Raw genomic sequence first — 992 nt, 5'->3', positions numbered from 1 at the left:
TTTCTTCACTACCAATTAATTATACCTTTGGATGCTCACAAATTTAAACAACTTGATAAATTCTTTTAAGTGTGTTTGCGAAAAAAAAAAACCTATATCCAAACACGATTTAATCCCATTCGCATGAATATCTAGCCCTTTTAAGAATGTCTAATGAAAATTGTTATGATTATAGCAATTAATAGAAAGCAGCAATAGTAAATTTTACCAAACCTCAAGAATTGTAATTTGCCCTAAGAATTAGGAAGAAATCGGTAGAGAAACGATGTTATAGAATTTAATAATTTAATTTTACTTATTTTTCTCCGGCTCAATTGAAGCACATAAATGTAAGAATAACATAATTATAATGTTTAATTTCAAATTATTAAAAAACAAAGCATACAAGCATACAACAAAAGGAAGTAGCAATATATGGCTATATGTCCTTATTTTTCATGCAAAGGTTTCAAGTATTCTCCTACTAGACCATTGCCTTTAAATTTTCTTTCTGGACAAATGATATTAATTTAAAGTGTAATATTTTGATGATAATAGTTCCCTCATTTCTTGCAAACGATTCCCAATCCATAAGACAATTTAGTGCAATCAAGTGTGCGGATCATTTTAGCAGAGGTATCTCTCTCAGCAGAACTTTCTTGAGAGAACAAACAAGAAGCACAATCATGAGAAAGCAATGATGTCGTCTTGTAACTGTCTTCTCCGCCAACAACTGGCATTGCGACACCTGGCTTCGCCGGGTTCTCGAAATCTGGCCTGTAAGTCTTTCCAAGAACACCGTCAACTTTTGGGGACAAGCTGAAGAACCTGAACTGAACCTCCAAGTGAGCAAAGCAATCGTCCTTAGGAACTTGATAGTTGTGAATTCTATCGTCTTCCTTAGTGATTGGCACCACATTGACAAGAATCTCAGCAACATTCTCTATTGTTACTATGACGCTGTTCTTGCTGGCTACTCTCTCGACTTTGATGTCTTTTGATGGCGAGAACCA

General features: G+C 34.7%; 1 protein-coding gene across 1 annotated transcript in view; it reads right to left on the bottom strand.

Moving 5' to 3' along the window:
* Positions 1-330: 330 nt before the first annotated feature.
* The window catches only part of LOC107478298 (uncharacterized), a 1,964-nt gene continuing 1,302 nt past the window's right edge, over positions 331-992 (bottom strand). Inside the window, exon 2 of the mRNA XM_016098433.3 lies at positions 331-992. This exon is cut by the window's right edge and continues 335 nt beyond it. Within this exon, the coding sequence (XP_015953919.1) occupies positions 543-992 (450 nt within the window). The 3' untranslated portion in view covers positions 331-542.

The sequence above is a fragment of the Arachis duranensis genome, chromosome 3 (assembly GCF_000817695.3).
Source record: "Arachis duranensis cultivar V14167 chromosome 3, aradu.V14167.gnm2.J7QH, whole genome shotgun sequence".
In the NCBI taxonomy this organism is placed as follows: domain Eukaryota; kingdom Viridiplantae; phylum Streptophyta; class Magnoliopsida; order Fabales; family Fabaceae; genus Arachis; species Arachis duranensis.
This window is presented reverse-complemented; position numbering and strand designations above follow the sequence as displayed.